We start from the raw sequence: 20,586 nt of genomic DNA, 5'->3' as shown, positions 1-20,586 counted from the left end.
CCAGCCCCCGGACGGCGCCCCTGCCCCCGCCCTCCACGCACACCCACATCCACACCCACACCCAGGCCAAGTTCCTGCCAACCTGTCTGAGTTCGGCCGGCATCGGGCCGGGCTGGGGGAGGCGCGGGCAGGGGGCAACGGCGGCTGGACGGGGCTCGGCGGCGGCGCCTGGCCGCTCCGGCTCGGGCTCCACGGACTCGCTCCTTGCGGGGGAGGAGCTGGCAGCGGGCGCGGCGAACAGCCAATTGGGAGGGGCCGCGCCCAAGGGGGCGGGCAGGCGGGGCGAGGCCCCACCCCCTGCCACCGCCCCGGCGGGGTCGTCCCTAAGGCGGGCCTGGGTCCTGAGCAGCTCTGCCCCCTTGGGTGACATCTTCCTGCCCAGTAACTTTGGCTCCAGTTCTTCTTTCACCCCCTCCCCTGCGTGTAGAGCCGGGAGAACCGAATAACCCCAAGTGCTTCCATAGACACGGCACCAGTCCACCTTCACTGGCAGCAGCTGCTGGTTTAGACCTGGGAGTGGGGGTTTCCTGTGAAGGTGGGGGGCTCCCAGGATGGTCACGGACATGCCAGACCGCGAGGTCTCCCAGCCCCGGGGTCGCCCTTCCAGTTAAGTGTTTCCACCCAGCCCAATAGGCACCCAGCCCTGCGCTGATCCGCTCTGCCTTGGGTTCTCCCCTTCGGACTGAGCCTCATCGTTCCCAAGGGTGTCAGAGAAGACTGAAGGGAAAGGGGTTGCACCTGTTAGCTGACAGGTTAAACCCTGTGGAGCTGAGCTGGGCTCCAGTATTTGACCTACTGGGGAGGGCTCGGAGTGGAGTGGTTACTCCATATAGGTTGCTCCTATCAGGGGGCACCCCCCCCCAACACACCTCTAATCCCCAGCAGCCCAGTGTGAAGGTGCAGCTCTGGGGAGTATGACTATGCTGGAGGGGCTAAGCCAGGCTAGGCTGGGGCCACCTCTTGGGGAAGACTCTGCCAAGGCAAGTCCAAGGCTCTTGTATCATGAACAAGGAAACCAGGCACTGAGATGGACTAGGCCACCTCTGAAGGATGTGTTAAGACAAGAGAGGGGATCAGGGCCTAGTCCTCCTACCTTCCTGTTTGCTTTTCCCCAGACCCTGTTCAGAAAACTGAGCCAACCCTGGGGCCCTTTGCTTCCATAACATACTATACGCACATGGGTCACACCACTCGGGTCACCACTCGTACCAAGTGTCTACTGCAGATCCCTCTGAGCTTTGGTTTTCCCCTTACAAGTGAGTGAGTTGCCCTCATCGCTGACCCCCTCTAATCTCCATCCATGGCAGCCCTGGGTGGAGGTCCCTGGAGGCAGGAGTAGGACAGGACCCCCACCCTAAGGAACCTGGCCTGCCCACTTAAATTGGGGAGTTTCCCTTTTCTTCCAGATTGCAACTACTAGTGCCACATGTTGACCTTGGTCTGGTCTAGTTGCTGCTAACCAAGCCCTTAGTGGCACCCCTTTATCCACTGTTGAGAAGCAGCCCAGCTCTGGCCAGGGGTCTGGAGTGTGTACAGGTAGCCAGGGCTATGCAACAGCCTGAAGTAGGGAGGGGTGGGGCCCGGGGAAGGGGAGGTACAGTCACACCAGTGGAAACCTTGGGGCTGGTCCATGACATCTCAACCTCCTGACCCAACTATGGGCCTTGACAGCTCCCCCTAGCTGACAGGTCCCTGCTAATGCAGGTGGTCATGTGGCTCACAGGTAGGTCACTGGGTGCCTCCTGATGAGATGAGTCTGGGAAGCAGGTTTGGTACTAATGGGGCCCTACCACCGTGTGTTCCCATCAGCCTTTCCAGTCCAGCCACAGTGCTTGGAACACATGCTCTCTCTCACTTTGGCCTGAAACATCTTCTCTCTAAACACAGAAAGGGTTGACAGGGGAGGCCTTGCATGGTCTTCTGTCCACAGCCTCCAGGAGGCTGAGAAGCTATGGGAACACCAGGTACTGACCCCTGGGTGCTCCTTGGGCTGAACGCCAGGGATGGCTACACACAGAGTGCCTAATGCCTGAGGGGTGGTCTCTGGGTCACTGGCTTCCACTGTCCTCATGTGACCCAGCTAGACTATTCCACTCCCTTTTCCCCAAAGGGATGCAGGCCTCACCTCAGTTCAAGGGGGGTTGTGGGGATGAACCTGAAACCCAGACCTACCCTGCCTTAAGTCACCTCCTCACTAGCTGTGAGGGCCACCTCAGCATAGGGGTAGCAAGGTGGAAAAGTGGCTCCCCAGTAGTGGGACTGAGCAATCTGCAGACGTGTCTGGCTTTGAAAGCACACCATGCTGGGCTGGGTGAGATGATCTGATCGCCCACTGGTTCATGAAGCTATCGGAGTGTGATGCCAGTGTCTTGCTAGGCTCCCCCACTGAAAGACCACTGCTCTGAGCCCCACATGCCCCAATAGGCTATGGCTAGTTCATGGACCCAGGGGCAGGGAAACCAGTGCAGTGCTTTCTTTCTCTCCACCCAGGGTTCCCTGAACCTCCAGAACATGTGGGTTAGGCCAGCACTGCCAGCAACCTGTCTGGGTCCTAGGAGCTGGGGCCAAGCAAGGGCAAGGAAGGGAAAGCATGAATATGCTGGGGAGAAGGCTGGCTGCCAGATTTAGGGCTCTGCCCAGGGGCCAGAGCCAGTGGAACTAAGGAGTCACTGTGTTTATTCTGTGAGGAGCCTAGGAGTCTTAGTGGGCCCCCTAGACCTCTGAGTTTGGTGGTAAGAAGGGCTAGAATGAGAAGCTTGCAGTGGACCCCCACTTAGCCTTCTCATGACTCCTAAGATAGCCCCACTCTGCCTGTCCCCCACACTATGCCTGCACCAATCACAGGAATGTCCATAGTCCTTCCGAACTCCAGGCCTTTTTCACTCATTCTGCCCTGCCACCGTGAGCAAGGAGTTCGTGGCACAGTAGGCAGGTCACGCACCAGGGTATGAACTAGAAAGGAGAGAACTGACTCCAACGGTAGACTCCTCAGGGTTTGGCCACAGAGAGGACTGTTCTTGTTGTTATTATGTCTGAGACTTAGAGGGGGCCTGGGCCCAGGCTCAGGGTAATGGCAAGAGGGAAAACTGAGGAGCCTAAGTGACCTGGCTCTAAGTAGAACCCAGGGTATTACTGGAGTCTTCCTCTGGGGCTGTTCACTGATGTCTGTGGGGCATCATGGGAGGGAGACTCAGGGCAGGCAAACCCCTCAGCGTCTCCTGCTGACCACTCCTGTGCAGCTACCAGGGCCCTGATAGTTCCTTTGTGGGCCATGTTGTGTCCACTGGTCACACACTGCTTTCTAGTCTTCTTGGGACCTCATTGTACCCTACTCCCCATGGGCTCCCAGAGGTCTTGCTTGTGGTCCTGATTATTTCCTACAGTTGGCCCCCTGCACACTTCCCAAGTCATTGGACTGTTACCTGCATGACCAGCTGCTGCCAGGCCATTGGCAGGGACTGCCCACTGCCCATGCTGCCACCTCCCACACCAGGCTGCTGGGCACGCTCTAGCTGCAGGGCAACATGGCGCCGCTCTTCCTCCAGTGCTCGTGTCAGCCGCTCGAAGCGGGCCTCCTGTTCCTTCACTGAGGCCAGGATGCTGGCAGCTGAGTGCACATTGCAATCCTCCATGACGGGGCACCCGCTGGCTGTAGGCAAAGCAGAGCAAGGTCAGGGTGGGGGTCATCACGGACCATCTGCATACCCCACTCACAGACCATAAGACTCATTCCCCAATGGTGGCACCCAGCCCTCTGGAGAGAAGCCACATTGATTAAATTCCAAATTAAAAGCCATTAATCCAAGGCTGGATAGAAGCAACTGGCTCCTTCCTGGTGGGGTCTGGGCTTCTGCCCTTGGTTACTCCATTTTCTGCTGGGTGAGTCCAGAGGAACCACAGACCATGCCGTACAGAGTTGGCTGGGAATGGAAGAGCAGGAAGGGATGGTGTGACCAGCACTCCTGTTTCCAGGTACTCTGCTACTCACAGCATATGCCTCTTCACGATAATAGTGTGGGGCCACCCCAAGACCTTTTCACAGCAATGGACATGGGGCCCAGCGATGACAGGCGACCTGTTCACAGTCACAGAGTTGGCATGGTACACTAGGGCGAGAGGCTTCTCCACAGCCACCAGGTGCCAAGGATGCCTAGGCAGATATGGGGGTGACAATGGCCTGTGTCTGCTCTGGAGAAAGGCTAAGTAAGGGCAGGGGCTAAGCACATGAGGCCCAACCTTGGGGAGGGCAGCTTGGTCCAGTGCTACCACTGAGGGCCTCCGAGGAGCAGGTGGTGACTATAAGAATGACAGCAATGAGCCAGTACTCATCCTTGCCACTTGCTCCCTGACTTCCCAGTACACTCACTTCTCGGGGAAAGCAGCAGAAGTATGTGGAGCACAGAACTCAGACTGGGGCTATAGCAGTAGCTGAGGCTGGGCCACCAGGCACTCAGGCTGCAGCATGGTGTTGAGGACTGTCTGGGGGCCTTCCCCTAGTCTATCCCCTACTAGCCCAGGTCAACTGTGCTGGCCCCCTTGACCCTACAATGATAAGAGGGCCTGAGCTCAGAGACACAGCACAGGAGGCAGTGCTCCCATGCTCTAGCGCCCAGGACCAGTTCTACCTGCAACTTGTCTGGGAGGGGCAAGCAGCAAGGACAGAGCCCCAGAGAGGAAGGGTGGTGCTGGAATGCTGGGTGGAATAGAATAGTACCAGCTGGGTCAGGGGTATAGTTGGGGGCCCATCTCACTGTGATAGCTTGGGACGCCAAGACCCAGTAAGCACAAGACGCAAGTGCAGATCCCCAAAGCTGCATTTTGCTTTCCTAACACCTGTCAACCAAAGAAAACAGCACAACCCAGAGCAGACAGGGGCAGTGATGTCCACAAGACCCAGAGCTAAAGAATGAGCTGATGCCAGGGGCCAGGTGGTGGCACACCTGGTTGAGCACACATGTTACGAGGATCCAGGTTTGAGTCTCCAGTCCCCACTTGCAGGGGAAAAGTTTTGCAAGTGGTGAAGTACTGTTACAAGTGTCTCTATTTCTCTCCCTCTCTACCCCCCCCCCCATTTCTGGCTATCTCTATTCAACAAAGAAATAAAGATTAAAAAAAAAAAAAAAAAAGAGCTGACATGTGCTGAGAAAGGAGCTGGCCGAGTCCTCTGGGTTGGTAGCAGGGAGCAAGACCACACTGCCATCATGGACACTCACACTGCTCCATGCAGTGGGGTCAGATTCTAGGCCTTTGCAACAAACTTGACCTGGGGTGGGGGGGCTGAGGTAGATGTGGTGGGACACAGAGGACAGTGGGGTGAGGCCAGGGAGCAGCAGAGCCAGATTACACACCACCACCCCTGGCCCAGCCTTGGTTGCTGCATCCTATGCCAGGGAAGCCTAGAACTAAGGGCCAGGAGCAAGAGGGCTGTGGCTGCTACAGTGGTGACTGTGTGAGGGGAAGAAGTGCCCTGGGAGGCAGTGACCAGGGCAGCTCCTGGTCAGGAGGGGGCTGCCCTCCTCTTTGTACAGCCACAGGTGCCTGAATAACCTCTGGTTCTACTCTCACCTCAGGTCTAGACCTAACTAAGCAACAGACACAGAGGACATCACATATGAGGGGAGGCCAGCCTCCAGCTTCCTTGCACTCAGTCCTCCAAGGAGCCCCCCTCAAGGGGGCCCACTAGTTCCAGCTGGGGATTGGCCAGGGGCCTGGAATTCTGAGGATACACTGAGAAGGTGGCCAAACTCACTACTGACCTCTCCATTGCCCAATCTCTCCACGAAAGCTAAAATGTCTGTATGTCTCCTTGGTAACCCTCTCCCCCTCCCCCCGCCAATGTCAGCCAGCTCTGGGGCGGGTACCTCACAGATGCCCACTGAACAGCAGAGACACTCAGTCCTCTGCTGGGACTAAGGATACCCCTTTCATCTGCCCATGGCCACTGGGGCAGAATCCCACAGCTACGGCTTGGTATGAGGGCCTCCAGGGCAGCCCTGGGGTGTGACAGCAGCAGGCCACCCTCAGGGCAGCTTCTCTTAGGCTGCACATAGCACACAGATGGCTCAGGTCAGCACCCCAGAGGCCAGCATTTCTGATGGCAACGCAAAAGGCCATTTTTTAATGTGGTATAGGGGATTGAGTCTAAGGCCTCACACATGTACTGAGCTGCTGCCCCAGCCCAATTGGTATTAGTTAATAGTTGGGGGGTGGGGAGAGAAAGAGCCTAAAGCTCCCCCTCCACCCATAGAAGTCCACCCCATTTTTGTCTTTTTGTTTTTATTTCCTTTTGTTGCCCTGGTTGTTTTTTTTTTATTGTTGTAGTTATTATTGGTATCGTTGTTGTTGGATAGGACCGAGAGAAATGGAGGGGAGGGGAAGACAGAGGGGGGAGAGAAAGATAGACACTTGCAGACCTGCTTCACCACTTGTGAAGAAACTCCCCTGCAGGTAGGGAGCCGGGGACTCGAACCAAGATCCTTAAGTCAGTCCTCGTTTGTGCCACCTGTGCTTAGCCCGCTACGCTACCACCTGACTCCACCATTTTTGTCTTTTATGTTTTTACATGGTAGTGGGGATTGAACCCAAGGCCTCATGCATGAAAAGCATGAGCTCTACCTGCTAAGCCAGGCCCTCCTGGGCCTCTGAAAACATGGCTTTCAGGTTAAAATTATAAATATGTGATGGCATAGGAGGCCAAATGTATGTGAAATTTTAAGACTGACTGTGAAACCTCAACTTGAGGGTTTCACGGGCCAGGTCTTGGGGTAAGAGTGGGCTTGGTGTCAGACTGCTGTGGCCCTGGGAGGTCAGGGTGGTGTCACATTGTAAGACCTTACTGACCCTCACTCTTTGCTGGCCAAAACAATCTTGGGGGAGGCCCCCTCAATCTCCACCCAAATACCACCAGGGCTGGTTTAACTAGAATCCAGGCACAAATACCAGCTGGTGCAGGGACAGGGGCATCCCTGGGGAAAGGCCTGTCTGTACCTAAGCACCCCAGCAGTGGCTCCACTCCCAGAACTGTAACAGCACCGAGACACAAGGAGCCTGGGAGGGAGGTTGGAAGGCTTGGAAACGGACCCAGCCCTGGAAACACAAATTGCCATGTGTCTGGCATGGGCTTGGAGTCTGCCCTGCCTTCCCCCAGAGACCAGCAGGTAAGGTGTTTGCATAAGGGCAGATGCCAGGATGAGAAGAAGGCTGCCAGGGAGGGGTAGATAGCAAAGAGACTCTCATGCCTGACACTCCAAAGTCCCAGGTTCAATTCCCACACCACCACAAGCCAGAGCTGAGTAGTGCTTTGTTAAAGAAAAAAAAAAAAAAAAACAGAAGCAAGCTACCCAGACCACACAGGTGGGAGTCAGAGGGAGGGGCGTATGGCGGAACACTGTAGTTAGGAGTGAATGGATGAGAGGCCTGGGAAGTAAAGGGACAGACAGGCCAGCAGACGAATGAGGAGGTCAAGAGGCTGGGGTGTGAGGGAGGCAGGCTGCAGACCAGAGGCATCTCAGAGAAATGGACAGGTGGGTGAACAGAGGCATGGCTACACACAGGTATGAGTAGGTAGCTATATGAGGGAGGGGTATGGGTGCACAGGCGGGGGATGGTGGCTAACAGTGAGTAAATGACAGCTGAGTGGGTGGACAGGGAACAGGTGGGCAGAACCAGAGCTCTGAGACTACAGGGCAGAGGGAGGTCCAGCTGTGGCCAACACCCCCTCCATGGTGAAAATGAAGGCTCCATGGGGTGGGATGGCTGCTGATCCTGCCCCTAAAGTCGACATCTGATGTCTTCTTGCTGATCCAGACATTCTTCCTCACAAGGAGTCCAGCCAAACCCTGCTCCAGAAAATCAAATTAGGGGGCCTGAGTCCAATCTGGGCTTGAGGAATTAGAGGAATTTTGTAAGGGCAAGGCCAGAGGGGGAGGTGGGAGGGAGGTCCAAACTCTGGTGCCTCACAGGTGGGCCATCTGCCAGCACCCTGCCTGCTGTCCCTGTCCACATTGGGGGGTGGAGGGGAGCTGGTCACCAGTGAACCCCCTTACACCAAGCCTGCCCATCTAAGAGGGAAGGAAATGGTGCTGGCAGGAGCAGAAGCCTAGGCGAGCCAAGCCCACCCTGCCTGGGAGGCATCTTGCCCCCGTCCTTGGCACTGCCAGCTTGGAGATATGTCTCTACACTCCTGCAAACACAGGGGGCCCACAGTGATGGACCCTATTACCCCTCCCAATGGTCAGATCATCCCTATAGCTCCAGGAACAGCTTCTGACTGAACCCATAATGATGGGCATTGAGCCACAGTCGGGGACAGGGTCAAATGGCCTGGGACACAGGCTTATCCAGGTTGGGTGGCATCTATTTATCTGTCCCAGAACTGTGGGATCACTCTCAGTCAATGCAGGGTCAAGGGAACTAGGCCAGCTCCAATGGTGAGAAACTTTTCTGTATACCCAAAAAAATATATATATGATTTTTTTTTTCTGCCAGGGCTTTGCATCTGTATGATTCCACTGTTCCTAGTCTACTCCTCTCTGCATCTTCCCCAGATCGAAAATATGAGATGGGAGCCAGGACCCAAGTTCAAGCCCTTGGTCTCCACCTGCAGGAGGGAAGCTTCACAAGTGGTGAAGCAGAGCTGCAGGTATCTCTCTCCCTCTTTATTCCCCCCCCTCAATTTCTCTCTGTCTCTATCAATAATATATAAAAAGATTATTTAGGGAGTCGGGCAGTAGCTCAGCAGGTTAAGCACAGGTGGCGCAAAGTGCAAAGACTGGCCTAAGGATCCTGGTTCAATCCCTCGGCTCCCCACCCGCAGGAGGGTCAATTCACAAGCGGTGATGCATGTCTGCAAGTGTCTATCTCTGCCCCTCTCTGTCTTCCCCTCCTCTCTCCATTTCTCTCTGTCCTATGCAACAACAATAACATCAATAACAACAACAATAACTACAACAATAAAACAAGGGCAACAAAAAGGGAATAAATAAATAAAATATTTTTTTAAGTATTCTTTTTAAAAAAGAAGGTAAGAGGCCGAGACAGAGAGACCACAGCACTGCTCTGTTGTGTGGCAGCTGGGGACTTGATCCTGTGTTATCCCACATGGTAAAATATGCACGCAACTGAGTAAGTTATCTTCCAGCCCTATTTTGGCTATTTTTAGGCTCATTTGTTTGTTTTGTGAGGCCATTTAGAGCCACCCATGCAGTGAGAATTTTCGATGAGCCAACAAGAGATGGCTTCACTTCTGAACTGGGACTTGGTCTTGAAGGAAGGAACCTGTTGGGTCATGTGGGGCCATGTCACACCAGTTTCTATTTTTTGTGCATTTGTAAAGTTTCCATAATAACAGGCAGAAAGAAAAAATAATGGGAGTCGGGCAGTAGTGCAGCATAAGCACACATGGCGCAAAGCATAAGGACAGGCTGAAGGATCCCGGTTCAAGCTCCCCACCTGCAAGGGAGTCGCTTCACAGCCGGTGAAGCAAGTCTGCAGGTGTCTGTCTTTCTCTCCCCCTCTCTATCTCCCACTCCTTTCTCCATTTCTCTCTGTCCTATCCAACAATGATGCCATCAATAACAATAACAACTACAACAACAATAAAAAACAACAAGGGCTACAAAAGGGAAAACAAATAAAAATTTAAAATGATGAATCCAAAGACAATCACACACTGAGAACAAGTCCTGGTAATACCCAGTCATAAAGTGCTCACTCTCATCTGTGAGATGCTCTTGGAAATCAACCAGGGAAAGATAAAAATCCCAACTCTAAGTAGGTGGAGATCCTACTAATAAGGGATGTTGCCATGGAAATAAAATGCAAAGTAGCAAAAGAGGCAAAGACAAGGTATGAAGGCACCTGCACTAACACTGGGAGGGGGGCCTGGGAAGTAGTGCACCTGGCAGGTTAAGTGCACATAGTGTGAGACCCAAGAACTGGCGCAAGAATCCTGGTTCAAGCCTGGCTCCCCACCTAGAGGGGTCACTTTGCAAGTGATGAAGCAGGTCTGCAGGTGTCTATCTTTCTCTCCCCCTCTGTCTTGCCCTCCACTCTCAATTTCTCCCTGTCCTATCCAATAGCAACGACAACAACAGAAAAAAAAAAATGGCTGGGGCCAGATAGTGGCACAAGGACCCAGGTTTGAGCCCCTGATCCTCACCTGCAGGTGGAAAGCTTTGCCAGTAGTGACGCAGGTCTGCAGGTGCCTCTCTCTCCCACTCTGTCTCCCCCTTCCCTTTTGATTTCTGTCTCTATCCAATAAAGACTAAGAAAGAAAGAAAGAAAGAAAGAAAGAAAGAAAGAAAGAAAGAAAGAAAGAAAGAGGAGGGTAGATAGCATAATGGTTATGCAAACAGACTCTCATGCCTGAGGCTCCAAAGTCCCAGGTTCAATCCCCTGCACCATCATAAGCCAGAGCTGCTCTGGTTAAAAAATTAAAAAATAAAATAAAATAAAAAAAGAAAGGAAGAAAGAAAAAAAGAAGAAAGAAAGAAAGAGAGAGAGAGAGAAAGAAAGAAAGAAAGAAAGAAAGAAAGAAAGAAAGAAAGAAAGGCAGGCGAGGCAGGCAAGGCAGGCAAGGCAGGCGAGGCAGGCAGTAGTGCAGTGGGTTAAGCAGGCGTGGCGCAAAGCGCAAGGACCAGTATAAGGATCTCTCGGTCTGAGCCCCCAGCTCCCCGCCTGCAGGGGAGTCACTTCACAAGTGGTAAAGCAGGTTTGCACGTGTCTATCCTCCTCTCCCCTTCTGTCTTCCCCTCCTCTCTCCATTTCTCTCTGTCCTATCCAACAACAATGACATCAATAACAACAATAATAATAACTACAACAATAAAACAACAAGGGCAACAAAAGGAAATAAATAAATTTTAAAAAAAGAAGTGGAAAGCTTTAAAAAAAAGAAGAAAGAGAGAGAGAGAGAAAGAGAAAGAAATGGTCACCAGGAACAGTGGATTCATAATGCAGGCACTGAGCCCCAATGATAACACTGAAGGCAAAAAAAAAAAAAAATGGGAGTAAGGGAAGGGATCAGACTTAAGTGGTGAAGTGGGGCTCGGTGCAGGGCTGCCGACCCCTCTGGCTGCTTGTGGAACCAGGAGCTCCACACCAGAAGCCTTTGCCAAGACTTCAAATAACTTTCAGAGTCAAGAGAGAATCGAAAGAAGGAAAAAGGTAGCTGGGATATAGCTCACCTGGTAGAGACCAAACCTTACCGTGTACGAGGCCCTGGGTTTGAGACCCAGTACCATGTGGGAACACAAAAGCACCGGGGCGGAACAGTGTTAGTATCTCTCCATCACCACCCCCTTAAAATTTTTTTTTCCCTTTTGTTGCCCTTCCACCTCCCATTTTTTAAATTATTGTTTTAATTTTTAGTTACCAGAGCACTGCTCAGCTCTGGCTTGTTTGTGGTGACGGTACCTTGAACCTCTGATGCCTGATATGAATGATGTTTTCTGTAACCATTATGTTACCTCCTTAGCCGCCACCAGCCACACACCGCAATACCTCTTTATTACTTAATTATCTTTATTTATCTGTTGAGTAGAGACAGCCAGAAATCTAGAGGGAAGGGGAGATAGAGAGGGAGAGAGACAGAGAGACCTGTATCCCTGCTTCACCACTCACAGGTGGGGACAAGGGATTTGAACTCCGGTCCTTGAGCACTGTAGCACTCAACCAAGTGTGCCACCACTCAGTTCCTGACACATCTCTTTAAAATTATTATTATTATTTATTATTACTTGAACACCTAGGTTACTGCTGGGGCCTCAGTGCCTGCATGATGACTCCACCACCCCCAGTGACCTTCTTTTTCCCTCTCTTCCTCCCTTTTTTTCCTACCACAGCACTGCTCATTTCTGGCTTTTGGTGGTGCTGGGGATTGAACCTGGGATTTATGGTGTCTTTCTTTTTTTTTTTAATATTTATTTTATTTATTCCCTTTTGTTGCCCTTGTTGTTTTATTGCTGTAGTTACTGTTGTTATTATTGATGTCATTGTTGTTAGATAGGACAGAGAGAAATGGAGAGAGAAGGGGAAGACAGAGAGGGGGAGAGAAAGACAGATACCAGCAGACCTGCTTCACTGCCTGTGAAGTGACACCCCTGCAGGTGGGGAGCTGGGGACTTGAACCGGGATCCTTACGCTGGTCCTTATGCTTTGCGCTGCTTCTGTCTGACTCCCATCTTTCTCTTTCTTATACAGAGAAATAAAGAGGAGAGAAAGAAAGATGGGGGGAAACCTCTGCAGCACTGCTCCATTGCTTGTGACTCTCAAACCCAGGTCCTCACACCAGGTAGGATGTGTGCTCTAGTGGGAGCCGTGCTACTGCCCTGCCCCTAAAAAATCATTTTTACAAGAAAGTGGAGAGGAGCCTGGTGGTGGCACACCTGATTGAGCACACATTTTACAGTGCACAAGGCCCCAAGTTCAAGCCCCTGGTCCCTACCTGTAGGGTGGAAGCTTCATGAGTGATGAAGCAGGGCTGCAGGTGTCACTGTGTCTGTCTGTCTCTCTCTCTCTCCCCCTCTCCTCTTGATTTCTGGATTTCTCTATCAAATAAATAGACAATAAAAAAAAAACTAAAAAAAAAAAAAAAAACAACTAAGAGAGTGGAGAAAGGCAGGCACCCATCCCAGCAAGGGGCAGCACATGAGTAAGTAGACCAGGAAATACGGCTCCTGAGGCCTGTCTGGTGCCATCCCCACCCAGGAGAAGCAGCAGTTCCATTTCCAGGGAGGAGGGAGAGCTGCAGCTCAACTCAACCTGAAGATTAGATTTCCAGTAGAGGTGCCCCCACCCCCGCGCTGGACCAGACACAGCAGGGAGGGGTGAAGGCCGATGCAGATGGCTCCTCGGTGACCTCCTCCTGCTCCAAGGCTGTGCCCATAGATGTCCAGAAGCATACATGTGCCCTCACATGCCAGGAGAGCAGCGTGGGATGCTTTTCCCAAGGGGCCACGCCTGTGCCAGAGAGGCACTGAGGCCAAGCTGGCTGGGCCAGGGCAGCAGTAGGGGGTATGAGGGCAGGGAGCTGCCGGGCAGGTGGCCCAGAGGAACAGGAGCTGGAGAGCACGTTGGCACAGGAAGCTTGGGCTCAGGTGAAAGAAGAGTCACCTGGGGAGCCTGCAGTCTGAGCAGCTGCAGACCTGGGACCAGAGTTCAGCAGTGACAGAAGCTGGCCTCACCTTAGGGTGGGCACCCCCACTGCTGTCTCTTCCGGCAAGAGCAATAGGGAGACACAGCTGGAGCTCCCAAAGGTTTTTGCCTGAGATTCCCTCTGGAGCAGGTCACTCACACTCACTCACTCACTCACTCACTCACTCACTCACTCACTCACTCACTCACTCATACTTTCTCTCTCCCTATGCAACTGTGGCAGCACCCACACCTCTGTGGTCCCTTTGGACTTGCCTCTCTGGGAGGATAAGGGAGCAGGAGGAGGGGAATTGCTGAACAGCGGGGACTCAGGCCCCTCCCTCCAGCCCCTCCAGACTTTGACCCAGATTCCAGCTGCAGCCACAGGTGGAGAGCAAGGGCCTGCAGGCTCCAGGAGGGGGTGGCATGGGCAGCAAGGACCCACATCCCTGCAGCAGCTAGCCTAGGGCACCCCAAAGGTCCAAAGCCCCAGGGCCTAGAACTCCAGGCTGGGATGGCTGGGAGCTGCCAAGCATGGCGCTCCACCCACCCACTCTAATCAAGAGAGGGAAAGGGGTAATGGGGGAAGGGGGGTTAGGGGAGATTGACCCCAAGGTGTCCCACTGTGTGGGAACTGCTAGTCCTTGGCTTCCATTGCACCACCACAAACACTGGGCATGTGACATGCTCCACGTGGTACCCCCCACCCAGAGTAGGGGGCCCCATGGCAAGTGATGCTACTCACTCCCAACCACCTTCCATCTTTGGGAGAACAGCAGAGGGGCGGTCATGGGGACAGACATTCCCAAGGCAGCTAAGAGCCTGGCCCCTGCTGAGCGGTCCTTCAAGTCCTGACTGGGGGCAGCTAGCTAGCCAGTTCGAAGTGGCTAGGGGAGTGCAGCAGGTCCCCACACTGGCTGCTGGCCTGCACATGCCACTGCCCTTTGCCTGGAATGCCCTCCCCCCCAGACAGTAGACCCCCTTCCTCCTAGCCCCTTCTGTCACCATGGCAACACCCAGGCTTCTCTGGGAGGGACAGAGCTTCTTTGTGGTGGCACAAAGCCCTTTTGAGGGGCAGTGGGGGTGCAGCCCATGGGAGCCTACAGTCAATAAGCCTGGGGGGGGGGGGGTGACGGCGGGAGAACCTCCGAGTCCAGCACCCTCCCCACACACACACCATGTTGCAGAGTGACAAAGTCTGGTGGCCAGGCTAGGTGTCAGGAAGACTTCCATGACTTACCTGCCCCTGCCAACCCTCACTGCCTCTTGGTCCCAAGGACTGACTGTGTGCTGGGGGGCTGGAAGACATTCTGTCAATACTTACCCCCCTGTTTTGATGGGAAACACACCCACCTGTATAAGTCAAAAAGCCTTGGGGGACAGTGGGGAGGGTGGGTGGGGTCGTGCCTGCTGGGCTCAGGTGTCGGGGAAATGGGGTGCAGAAAGTCCTGGGAAGGCTGGGTGGCAGAAGTTCCTCAGGTCAGGTCTGCTGAGGTGCTGGACACCACCCTTCCTGAGGTCTGACTCCCATTGCCTTAGAGCTCCCCCTCTTGTCTTCAGCTGTCCAACCTGGAGAAAGTATGGTAGCCCTGTTGTATGGCTGAGGTCCAGACAAGTGAGACCTCCCCTGTGGCCTGGCTTCCTCCACAGTGGGGAAGTCAAGGCCCAGAAGGCCATGCGGTATGGGTCCAAGGCTTGGGGACAACGATCTATTGCAGAGTCCTATCCACTCACTGCCCTGAAGTTTGGCCTCCCTGCCTGTGTCCCAGCCCCACAGTCAGGAAAGAGGTGCACGTCAGCCCTGAAAAACCTCCCTGCCGAACCTGTGGGCCCTACTGCCCTGAGCACTGCTGACCAAGCACTTAGCACAGCCCCATGAGCCTGGCGCCCTGCCCACCAGCCCTCCCCAAGTGACCTAGGTCTGACCCAGTGCCATCTGCTAAGCCCTGGGGTTGGGTGGAAGTGGGGGTTACAGCCCCCCAGGTGCAGCACAAAGCAGGTGGGTCCCAGAAGAGAACTGTCCTTTTGTGGGCAGAGTTGTAGGGGTTCCCTGGAGAGGGCTAAGGCACCACCCTGATAGGGCAGGCTATCAGCACCCTTCCCCACACCTCACATTCTTGTATGTCACTCCTTCTAGCTGCTGACACTTGCAGCAGCAGGCATCAGGGGGCACAGGCCTGTCAGCAATACCAGGCCAGGCCAGGCCCCTATTGTTCTGGTGTGTGTGGGGGGGGGGTGGGGAGGCAGGAGGGAGCACAGGGCTGCCAGTAAGTGGGAAAGCTCCCAGCATGGCCAGGCCTGGGCCTCCCACTCGGGAAAACTGGGCCTGGCTTCCAAAGCTACTTGTGGCTGCCAGAGGAGCTCTCTGAGAAGGAGATGCAGGCAAGGGGTGGCGCATTCTGCTAGGAGTCCAAATGGGTAAACTCTCCAGAGCACTGACTACTCAACACCCACAGCCAGGGGTGGGGGTACAGACAGAGAGGAATAAGCTGATCAATACAGGTATTAGGACATCCTGCAGTCACTGTGGAGGCCATGAAGGGTCGAGGTAGGTGTGGGTGCAATGGGGCAGAGGGATCACCAGCCAGGATTCCCCACAGCAGCTGGGCTAGCTCCAGCTCCCCCTCATTGTCTTCAGGGACATAGCTGGAATTCAGACTTGCTGTTCCCAGTTGCCCTCCACTGCTCCCCAAACCCTGGAGTGCCCATGGCAACTGGTCCAGACCCAGCCAACCTCCAGTGAACAGCAGAGCCCTGCCTTTTATATGCAAATGATCCTGTAGGCTGGAGCACACACCCCTCCCCCCAACTGCTATCCATTGCAGCCTTGGGGACCCACGGTGTCTTGTCTGGCTCCTGTCTGGCTCCCCTGCCCACACACATACCAGGAGTGGCTGCCAGGAGTGTACCCTGTCTCTGACATGAGGAGGCATAACACTGCAGGAGGCCACTGCCAGTTGGGGGACCTCTGAGACAGGACACACTCCACAGACCCACGCCCATGGCCTCCACTCACACCATGGCTGCTGTCTCACTTGCCACAGCCACACTTGCCTCCCTCATCTGCCCTATTGGGAGGTGGAAAGCAGCACCCACAGGTGTGCAGGGATTTGGGCAGGGAAAGGCAGGACTATGGTGTGTTAGCATCAGGGTTCTTGGAGGGCCAGACTCCTGGGCAAACGTCATTACTGCCCTGCACAACGGGCAAGGCTGCTCCCACCAAGAGGCCAGGTCTGTCCCTGCTACCAGACAGACAGTGGCCCCAACCTCCAATCCACAGTGTTCTCCTTGTGATGGGTGAGGCGTCTCGGCACAAGGAGTCACTGTACAAACTAGGCTGAGGCAGTTGAGAGGATCAAAGGATGCACTCAGCAGTCCTCCTGAGTCACACTTAGCGCACCTGCTTACGGGAGCATGAGGGCATAGCTAGTGTGTGCCCTCAAAGGGTTAAAGAGGGCACTGAACTGAGAAGCTGAAAATAGACTGGAGGAGGCATCAGAAATCAAGAGAATCCTGAGAAGATGGAAAGAAATAGGCAGCAAACAGTAGACAGAATTCTTCAGAAAAATCAGCATCCAGAGAGGCTGCGGGAAGTCAGCTCCAGCCAGTCCTTTCAAACCAGCAGAAAGCAACAGGAATTGGTAAAGAATAAAACTAGAGGGTGAGGGAGATAGCAGAGTGGTTATGCAAACTGACTCTCATGCCTGAGGCTCCTAAATCTCAGGTTCAATCCCCTGTACCACCATAAGCCAGAGCTGAGCAGTGCTCTGGTGTTTCTCTCTCTGTCTCTCTCCCTCTCTCTCTGCATTTCTCTCAAAAATGAAATAAACAAAATATTAAAAACAAAAAAAAGAATAAAACTAGGAGCTGTGGGACAGGGGCCCCAGGGGTCAAACTTCCAGATAATAAAAATTCCTAAGGGAGTGGGTGGGGGTAGATAACATAATGGTTATGCAAACATACTGTCATGCCTGAGGCTCTGGAGTCACAGGTTCAATCCCCCGCACCACCATAAGCCAGAACTGATCAGTGCTCTAGGAAAGAAAGAAAGAAAGAAAGAAAGAAAGAAAGAAAGAAAGAAAGAAAGAAAGAAATTCCTAAGAGAAAAGGAACAGACACTGAACACCCTGAAAAGGATCAGAACCTGTCTCACAGAGAAAGCCTTTGGAAGGGCTATGTGAATTGAGGTCAGAACCAACCAGAAAACAAGCTGGCAAAGTGGGTTTGTTATTCTTGTTAGACTGGCTGGTCTTCGTTGGGGCCAGACAGTGGCCCACGGTGTTACCATGCGCAAGAACCCTTCCTACGGGGGGGGGGGGGGGGGGGGGCTTCATGAGTGCTGAAGCAATGCTGCAGGTGTCCCTCCCTCTTTCTCCCTTCTTCTATTTCTCTCTGTCTCTATGATAAATAAAAAGAGCGAGGAGGAGGAGGAGAAGAAGAAGAAAGGCTACAGGAGTGGTGAAATCAACATGCAAGCATCAAGCCCCCTAATAACCCTGGTGGTGAGGAAGGAAGGCAGGAAGGCAGGCAGGCAGGCAGACAAGCAGGCAGGCAGGCAGGCAGGCTCATACCTGAGGTTCCAACATCCCAGGTTCAATCCCCAGCACAACCAAAGCTGAGAAATGCTCTGGTCTCTTTGTGTATCTTTCTCTCTGTATTTTTCTCTCTCTCATTAAATTAAAAAAATAATAAAGTATATTAATTTTTTTTAAGTAATGGAAGAAAAGAGGGGAGGGGTGAGGAAAGAAGGGAAAATCAATGTTTCTGGGCTTCCTGAATGGGCAGCATCTGCTTCAGTGTATGGGAAGGAGGCCATCAAGCCTGACCTCCTGCCATCTGTGGAGATCGCCCTACGCTTAGCCTGGCTGCCTAAGTACCTGGATGTTGCTTGTGCTGTTTGGCTCAGCTCTGGTGTTTTATGGCAGGGAACAGTTGAGATCTTGTTTAGCAAAATGTCTCACTTCCTGAACTCAAGATTTCTCTTCCTCTCTTCTTTTTTAAAATTACATTTATTTATGAAAGAGAAAGAGGAGAAGACAGAGAACTAAAGGACCACCCTATCACTCAGGACCTCAGGGCTGAAGTATCTAACACTTGATCCATCCTTAAAGACAATTGAGTTTTGATACTGGGGTACTGACTGTGGGCTTTCAGAGCCTTGACTTGTTCATATTGACCCTTCCTTGGCAGGCAGCAAAACACAGTTCACCAAGTGGCCCTGGGCTTCCAGAAGATGCAGTTTGGCTTCAAGAGTAAAAAGGAGACAAACCCCTGAGAGTTTTTCCTAGTCTGCTTGTGCTTTGGGGATACAGACTACAGCAGCAGGGCCAGCCACAGGTAGTGGCTCACATAGTGCTCTGCAAAGAACAGGGTCACTGGGAGGTTGAGCTGAATTTGCCAGCAGGGCCCTGATGCTCTGAGGCCAGCGAGCCAGTTACAGTTGTCTGTCACAATCCTTTGCCAGCTGTCCTTGGGGAGTATTTTTACTGTCTCAGGAAATCTGTAATATAGCCTGACAACTATAAAGGATTAGGTATGGATCCGTGAAACACAAAACCAAGTCCAAGCAAAGTCAATGGAACAACCAAGCGCGCGCACGCGCGTGCACACACACACACACAAACACACACACACACACGCACACACACACTTAGCTAGATGGTGGGGAGGTATTTTTATAATATATACATACATCAAATCACCACAATGTGGACTTTAAACATCATGCAAATTTGTTAGTTATACCTCAAAAAAAAGAAAAAAGAAAAGGAGGGCAGAGGGTAGATAGCATAATGGTTATGCAAACAGACTCTCATGCTTGAGGCTCCAAAGTCCCAGGTTCAATCCCCTGCACTACCATAAGCCAGAGCTGAACAGTGCTCTGGTTAAAAAAAAAAAAAAAAAAAAAAGAGTATTTTTAGTTATCTTAATTTTACAAATTAAGTTATTTAAAAATGTAACAGGGAGTCAGGCGGTAGCGCAGCGGGTTAAGTGCACGTGGTGCAAAGTGCAAGGACCTCTATAAGGATCCCGGTTCCAGCCCCTGGCTTCCCACCTGCAGGGGAGTCGCTTCACAGGCAGTGAAGCAGGTCTGCAGGTGTCTATTTTTCTCTCCCCCTCTCTGTCTTACCCTCCTCTTTCCATTTCTCTCTGTCCTATCCAACAACGAACGACATCAACAACAACAATAATAACCACAACAAGGCTACAACAAGGGCAACAAAAGGGGGGGGGGAAGGCCTCCAGGAGCAGTGAATTCATGGTGCAGGCACTGAGCCCCAGCAATAACCCTGGAGGCAAAAAAAAAAAAGTAACAGTCCATCTCCCCTTCCCTCTCAACTTCTGACTGCCTCTATCCAATAAATAAATAAATATAATTTTTTTAAAAAGGAAAAAATGAAATAGAAAAAAAACCTGCTCACTTACGTTTAGTATGTCACTTCCTTGTATTTTTTAAATTATAAAGATGAAAAGAGTAGTCCAGGAGGTGGCTCAGTGGATAAAGCATTTGATTCTCAAGATGTGGTCCTGAGTTCAAACCCTGGCAGCACATGTACCAGAGTGATGTCTGGTTCTTTCTCTCACTTCTCTCTCTCTCTCTCTCTCTTTTTAACCAGAGCACTGATCAACTCTGGTTTACGGTGGTACAGGGGATTGAATCTGGGGTTTCAAAGCCTCAGGCATGACAGTCTGTTTGCATAACCATTATGCTATCTACCCCTGCCCCTCTCACTTCTTCTTCTTCTTTAAGATTTTATTTATTTATTAATGAGAGAGATAAAGAACCAGACATCACTCTGGTGCATGTACTGCCAGGGATTAAGCTTGGGACCTCATGCTATATACACTGAGCCACCTCCCAGACCACCTTTTTCTGCACTTTCTAGAAACAAAGAAACATTGCTTTACAGTTTAAGACAATGAAGTCAGGGTCAGGGCACCTTCCTGTATTAGGGCACAGATGTGCATACCTGAGGCCCCAGAGAGCCCAGCTACAATCCCAGGCTCTACCCTAAGCCAGAGCTGAGCTGTGCTGATCTTTCTTGTAAAAACATGATTTTTATTTATTTATTTAAAAAAGGAAACACTAACAAAACTGTAGGATAAGAGGGGTACAACTCCACACAATTCCCACCACCAGATCTCTATATCCCATCCCTTCCCCTGATAGCTTTCCCATTCTTTATCCCTTTGGGAGTATAGACCCAAGGTCCTTGTGGGTTGCAGAAGGTGGAAGGTCTGGCTTCTGTAATTGCTTCCCTGCTGAACATGGGTGTTGACTGGTCGATCCATATTACCAGCCTGCCTCTCTCTTTCCCTAGTAGGGTGGGTCTCTGGGTAAGCGGGGATCCAGGACACATTGGTGGGGTCCTGATTTTTTTTTTAAGAAAAGGAAATCAAGGGGTCAGGTGATGGCGCACCCGGTTGAGATGGCGCACCCGGTTGAGCACT

General features: G+C 52.4%; 1 protein-coding gene across 7 annotated transcripts in view; it reads right to left on the bottom strand.

Annotated features, from left to right (window-relative positions):
• The window catches only part of ARVCF (ARVCF delta catenin family member), a 58,509-nt gene that overhangs the window by 17,459 nt on the left and 20,464 nt on the right, over positions 1-20,586 (bottom strand). For 4 of the 7 annotated variants that reach the window (XM_060193473.1, XM_060193482.1, XM_060193474.1 and 1 more), the window contains one exon: positions 3,423-3,649. In XM_060193473.1, the coding sequence (XP_060049456.1) occupies positions 3,423-3,632 (210 nt within the window). In that variant the 5' untranslated portion in view covers positions 3,633-3,649. Of the gene's footprint in view, positions 1-82; positions 219-3,422; positions 3,650-20,586 lie in introns of those variants that run through there. The other 3 variants (XM_060193486.1, XM_060193490.1, XM_060193485.1) reach the window with 2 other exon arrangements.

This window comes from Erinaceus europaeus, chromosome 1 (genome assembly GCF_950295315.1).
Source record: "Erinaceus europaeus chromosome 1, mEriEur2.1, whole genome shotgun sequence".
NCBI lineage: Eukaryota > Metazoa > Chordata > Mammalia > Eulipotyphla > Erinaceidae > Erinaceus > Erinaceus europaeus.
This window is presented reverse-complemented; position numbering and strand designations above follow the sequence as displayed.